This window comes from Rhinopithecus bieti, unplaced genomic scaffold (assembly GCF_001698545.2).
Source record: "Rhinopithecus bieti isolate Rb0 unplaced genomic scaffold, ASM169854v2 scaffold_16559, whole genome shotgun sequence".
Lineage (NCBI taxonomy): Eukaryota > Metazoa > Chordata > Mammalia > Primates > Cercopithecidae > Rhinopithecus > Rhinopithecus bieti.
The window spans coordinates 812718-819327 of record NW_016808724.1 but is presented as its reverse complement, the minus strand read 5'-3'; the positions used below and the strand labels follow the sequence as shown (position 1 = coordinate 819327).

The window sequence follows — 6610 nt, the reverse complement described above, 5'->3', positions numbered from 1 at the left end:
GAAGCTGGAAAGCTGTCCAGCCTTCCTATGTTGACGTGCACTCCAAGCTGCTCCTCTTAGAGCACCCCCAGCAGGACGGGACCCCAGTGCCCACAGGAGCAGCCTGGTGTCACCGCAGCCTCCAGGACGTCCCCTCCTGCCCTGCCTCTCTCTCCCTACTTCCTCTCTCTAGTTTCCTGGGATCGATCTCCAAAATGAACTACCTGCACCCAAATCCGCATCTCAAAACCTGCTTGTGGGAGAACCCAGGGGAAGATTTAATAACGACATCCTCAAAAAGTTCTTTCCTGATGTCACAAACCACATTCGTTGCCGTTTCCACATTCACCAATAACACTCCATATGTTTCCTTCAGAGAAGTAATTATAACTTGTAATTGTTCCTTGAGTAACTTCTAGGTGGACCCCTCTCTAGACGGAAGGCTTCATGGGGCCGGCGACCGTGGCTTTCTGTACTGCTCACACACTAAGAACACAGGAGAGGCCGTCAGTACATTTGTGTGATTTTCTTCTTGCTGTTGCATGAAAGAATAGATTCTTTAAAAAACTGTGAAGGGATGGGGACGAAATGCCAGGGAGGAAAGCAAAGGGAAAGTAAATTGTGAAATGAAAATAAATTGACCTGGAATCTCTCCTCGGTTGAGGTTTGGGCTCTGAATCCAGTGGAGACCACTGATAGATTCGGGAAACATTTAGGAGAAATGGACAGCGGCTGTACTTCTTTCTTCCATTCACCTTGCTATCCCCTCATTGTTTAGCACTCTGCCTTGAAAATAAACTGCAACTGATGAATATTTGGGTGATCAACTATATGGGAAATTCTTACAGAGCCTGGTTTAAAGATCTTGGAATTTCTGGAAAAGATGGGTTTGTCCATTCCAAACATTTTGGATGACCTGATTTCATTCTAACTCCCATCCGTCTTTCTATGCGGTTTGTTTTCGCGTCTTTTATCTCATTTAAATGCCATAGCCACGCAGGTGGAAAGCAGAAATCCATTTCTGCGTTTTTGTTAAACTGAGACTTCGAGACTTGCCCAGGGTCGGTGACTGCTCGGGGACCCCCATGCCAGCGCGTCTCGCTCCCGCGTTCCGCTCCTGGAAGGGCAAACCCATGACCCTGGAGAGGGTCCGTCCACACGTGGCCAGGGTGCTGTGGTTGTCAACACCACTTCTCCGGGTTGATTTTACCTTTTCCTCGGCTCTATCGTCCATACGCCGCTCACAGCAAACCCAGGCGGCGGGCTCCCTCCAAGGGCTCTCCCTGCGTCCGGACCCAGATTCTCGGGGCGCCCCCGGTGGGTCCCCGTGAAGCCGCCGCCGCACACCCACCTCAGCGGAGCCCGCCTGTGGAAACCGGGGGCGGTTCCGCTTCCAGCACCCACGCGGCGGCCGCACCTCGCAGTGAGACCCTCGCAAGCGCCCGCGCCTCCCTAGCCCCGCGTCCCCTCTGCCCCGCGAACCCCCCGGGAGCCGAGCCGACTCGAACCCGAGCGCGAGTCCCTTGCACAAACACGCTGGCGCGTCCCTAACCGCGGTCCAGAAAGGCTGACCCTGCCCGGGGGCGACGGGTGTGACCCGGTCCCCCGCTAACTTTCGGGCGCGGTGAGCGTCGCCCGCGCGCGCCGCGGTGGAGGCCGCTGCTTTCCCGCCGGGAGCCCCGCGCCGTCCCCGGGTGACCCGCGCGCCCCGCGCAACAGTTGGGGGCCGGGCTGCCGCGCGCTCCCGAGCCGGGCCCTTCCCCAGATGCAAGCCGCGCGCCGGCCGCCCCCCAGTGCGCCGGTGCCTCCCCGGGCGCCGAGTGCGCAGGCGCGGCCGTGAGGACCTACCGTGCGCCGTTGCTCGAGCGCCTGTCTGAGCGCGCGGGCGGCGGCGGCGGCGGACGGGACAAGACGGACCGCGGACGGACGGACGGACCCCGACCCGCGAGCCCCGGGGAGCCGCCGCCTGAGGAGGAAGCCGGCTTCGCCATGTCGCCCCGCAACTGCTGAGCTCGGAAGCGGTCAGAGGATGTCCGCGCTGAGGAAGAGTGCGAGCCACCGGGGGCCGCAGGGAGCTGGGCCGCGAGGAGCGGGCGGGGGCTGCGAGGACCGTCGAGCGGGGAGGGGAGGGGCGGCGTGTCGGAACCGCGGGGACGCAGCGAGGGCGTCAGGGTTGGGGCGGGGACGAGCGGGGTCGTGCCGCCCGCCAGGGCCGGAGCGCCGGTGACCCCAGGGACAGCCTGTGCTCGGGGTTCGCGCGTTGCGCTCCTCGCCGAGCTCCGCGCATCTCTGGCCGCGCTCGGGGGTGCCGGGACCCTGGGCTCCGGGGCTGCGGGAGCCACGGGGCCGCGGAGGTGTGAAATTCTCCGTTCGTGGAGGGGGGGACAGCCTGGGGGGCGCCGGCGGGCCAGGGGCTACGCGCCTATCTCCGGTGGGACAGCTGCGAGCGAGTGGGGGCGGCGGGCAGCAGACTGCATCCCCCTCCCCCCAAGCCCGGGTGGAAACGCCGACGGGGACCGGGAATGAATGAAGGGTGTCGGGCTGGGCTGCGCGCGCGGGGCTCGCGGGGCGGGGCGGCCAGGAGGGGCCCCTTGTGCCGGGCGGCCGCGGCTGCGGAGACCAGGCGGGGTGGAGGGTGCGCGCAGCGAGGGGGTGGCCACCGCCCGGCTCTCCAAGTGCGAGCGAGGAGCACGGGGGCTTTTTTAGGGGTGGTTGCTAAGCGAGGCGCTACCCAGCGCAGGGTTTTGTAACTAAGCCTCCCCCGGCAGCGGCTGTTGCTGTTCTCCGGCTCCTTCGCTAACGATTGCAGGAGAAATAACGAGGATGTAATTATTACAGCCCTGCGCGGAGGGCTGGGAGGCGGCGGGCGCGGGCTCCTCTGCCTGCGCGCCCAGGTGGGGCTGGGCTGGGCTGGACTGGACATCGCTCCCCGTCCGGCCCTCCCTCCGCGCGCGGCGTGTGCGGTGCCGGAGGCTTTGGAGCAGGCTGGACTTGGGAACCCGGGGAGGGGCCTCGAGGAAAGATAGTTGGGCGAGGTGGGCGCCGGCGAGAAGGCGGAGCCCCGGCACAGCGGAGGTTCTCAGGTGGAGAGCGGGCGCGGGGGCGAGGGCGCGCGGCGGGTCTGCGATGCGTGTCGGAAACTCGCAGCCCCCGGTCCTGGCCCTGCGCGCTTGGAGCCCGGGTCCTTCCCGCCCCTGCGCGACGACGCCGCCGCCGCCGCTGGTGAATGGCGATCCCGGCCACGGCTTGGAATTGGGAATTCGTGACTTATCGGCGGTGCCGGTCTTGTATCGATTAAAGATAAAGCCATCAGCAGTGAATTTATCCTTCGTGTGGATGAACTCGGCCAGCCCGGGCTGTGGGGGGTTTGGGAGCTGGAAATATCCTCCAAAGCGCCGCCGCTTCTCCCATCATCCCGGACTCGAGGCTGGAGGCAGCTCCGGTGACGCGAAGGCGAGGACCCCCCGGCGGGGTGGGGCCGGGGGCGCCCCGGACAGAGACCCGGTCCCAGCGCCTGGGGGAGCCCGGCGATCCGCGCTGTCAGGAGGACTCTTATCCACAGCCGGTGATTTAATTGTGTTTGCAGTTGGGAAATAACCGAGTACCTCGGCGTAGCCCGAGGAAGTCCAGGAGGCTCTCCAAGGACCCCTCCCCCAGGTCGCGAAGCTGCGCTAAACCCCGGCCCCAGCGCACCTTGGAAAGCACATTTTGGCCTGAAGTGAACGCACCTTACACCATTTTTTTCATTTTACTTCCTTCCTTTTCTCTGAGAAAGGTAATAGATAACCAAGGCCAAAAATGGCGAAACGATGAAAAAATGGTAATTCTTGGCAGGTCAAGTTGTTACTCTGGGTTTAAAAAAATGTCATTAATCAGGATTTTCCAGTAGCCAAATTGTCTTGTGCCGGCAGCTGGGTGACTCACAGATTTGGCTCCAATAGTAATTGTAGAGTGTGCGTACCATTTCCTTCTGGATGGTGTGACTTTTTCATTGCTTGGAAGAGAACACATTAGAATATTTTATCCCCTACATCTGGCAGCATGGGGAGCAGGCTGTAGGCAATATTCTGTCCAAGCACAATCTGGGCGGGGAGGCCGCGGAGGGACAGAGGTGACACAGAGCCGGCCCTGTCCTGGGTTCTGTCTCGGGTCACCTGAGGCATCTTCACCGTGTCAGCTCAGGGGCGTGGGATCTGCTCTCAGTGATGACCTGGGGCGCGTCCTGCCTCTGTGCGCCATTCCTGCCCCTTCACTGTCACTCCTTGGTTGATCGCCCCTGTTCTTGGGTAAAAGTGGAGAGGTACGGAACGGCTTCCTCTGTTGATCTACCACGTCAAATCTGTGTGTTGTATTTTCAGGTTAAAGGGTAAACGTTGTAAGCAAAATGAGTACTATGTCAAATAATTCAAAGGAATGAAGTAATTTAAAGTAAAGTTTTCTCAACACAGAGATGTTTTCTCAGATAAGCATTCTAAGTCAGCTTTTCATAGTATTCAATGTGTATTTGTTATCCTTTGAAAGAACTTTGCACTTACGATAGTCCAAAGTGGTACAGCTTGAGACAGAAATAAACATGTTTTTATTTACCAACTTTTTGTATGCCTTTTGTTACTTGTGATTTAAATGGGTTAGTTCGATTTTTATTTTTATAGAATTCAGATCACATTACGTTATTTCTCCCCAGTGACATACATGCCCTTATGTGGCAATCTATTGCTTCTCTTATTTTTGTCTACTTATTTCAGTTTTGAAATTGGTAGAAATTCCAAATTAAATATAAAAGCAAAAATAGGCTTCATGGAATTTAAATTACATTGGATTCTGTGTACCCGGAACTCAACTAATTCTGTAACTAAAGTGCTCTAATATCTTTTTAAGGGTGAGAGGATTTTGTTTTGTTTTGTTTTGAAGACATTATCTTCCATAATGTTAAAATTGAAGGAATGCTATAATTTTTTTATTATATAATCGTATTTGAGGAAAAGCTTCATGACTCCTCAGTTATCCAAAGAATTGAATGATGTATACTTTGATTGTAGATTTTAAAATGAAGTTAATTAAATATTCTATTTATTGACCCTCAGGACAGATGCTTCATGGTCATTCATTGGATACAATAAAAATAACTATGATTCATCATTTTGGCCAGATGGGAGTCATATTTAGAGCATTGCCAGCATGTTGGTTATAAAAGAATTATAGGCTGCCATACAGGAAGTTAGTGGGCACACTTTCTATGCAGTTGAAAATTATTCTTAATCAACCGTAGTTTTACCAAGTAGTTTTCATCATACGAGGCTTCCTAGTACCACCAACTTCTTAAATATGTTTTGTTGCTTCCTAGGTACCTGTGTGTACAAAAACTGAGCATGGTGATTTCATGTGTGTTCATGACAAAAGACTTTAATTTCTAGGGAAGCTAAGCAGGTGGGCTTTGGCGTTGACCAGGCATGGCGTCGTAGGGTGTGCAAACTCCAGTTTAAATCCTGCATCTGCTGGTAGCCACCTTTCCCCTCCAGGGCTTAATAGCAGTAACAAATTAATCTCCTCAGCAAAGGCAGTAGAAGCTCATCTGTAAACCTCTGTTTTTCTTTTTTCATGTCATTCTTCTGCGCACTGACTTCATCTGCTTATGAAAATCTTTTCCCAATCCTCAGGTCATGGGCCTTGACCTGCAGTCCCTTAACTTCAGCTCCAGGAGAGGTACCGGGCTGTTCTGGCATCCCGGTGACGGGTGTCCGCTGCAGCTGCTCTAAGGCGTGCACCTCTCCTGATTTGCTGGCAGTGTCTTCTTCATGTGGGATGTTAGTTGCCTTAGTTCTGAAACTGTCCTGTCTGTATTTATTGGTGGGCCTTCAGGAGTTGAGCTTTCTAGACCCGTTGCTGCAGACTCTGGCGTATTCGCAGTTCAGCGTAGGTCTGCCTTTCTAGGCAGCAGCAAGCTCCCCTTGGAGAATACCTGCCCCCTCATGGGGTTGGCTTAGTGGACCCCTCTTCCCGTCAGAGGTGGCTCCTGACTGGTCGGAGCCTTAGCTCCCTCTCAAGAGCACCTGGATCAGTGAAGAGTGGGAACTTTCTAGGAAGGGAAAGCTTTAGGAAAAACGGCGGGAAAGGTGTAACGCCTGGAGCTGTGGCATCAGTGCACAGCCTTGTGGGGATGGCCTGTCTGGAAACAACACCTTCATCATCTGTCTGTGGAGGAGAAGGGCGGCGGTTATGCAGAGAGCTTGGTCCTGAGGACGCTGTTGGAAGCTGTGAACTAAGTTATGCCTGCACCATCATTACCCCGTGATTTTCAGTTACATGAACCGGGATATTCTTGCTTTGAATTGACTTTTCTGTCCCTGACAAGCAAGTGGGATATTTCGGTTTTTAGTTTCTCCAAACATTTCCATGTTAAAGCTCTTGTTGCAGGGAAAGGCTTGTTCATCTTCAGGTACTGTTTCTTATATGGTACATTGTGTGTATCGGCAGGAAAAGAAGAAAAAAATTTAAATAAACCATTTTAAACAATGAATAAACATTTGGAACCAGCCCATCTGTAAACTTGTGTTAAAAATTTTCAAAGTAACCTGCGAATCTGACCGATCATTGTCTTTAAAATGTTTCACACTCGGGCCGGGCGCGGTGG

At 54.7% G+C, this 6610-nt stretch overlaps 1 protein-coding gene across 1 annotated transcript; it reads left to right on the top strand.

Annotated features, from left to right (window-relative positions):
• The first annotated feature begins 2754 nt into the window (after positions 1-2754).
• On the top strand, positions 2755-4569 carry LOC108538782 (uncharacterized). Its single transcript, XM_017887056.1, has one exon. The coding sequence runs from the start codon at positions 3106-3108 to the stop codon at positions 3574-3576; it is 471 nt and encodes a 156-aa protein (XP_017742545.1). The 5' UTR covers positions 2755-3105; the 3' UTR covers positions 3577-4569.
• The last annotated feature ends 2041 nt before the right edge of the window (positions 4570-6610 follow it).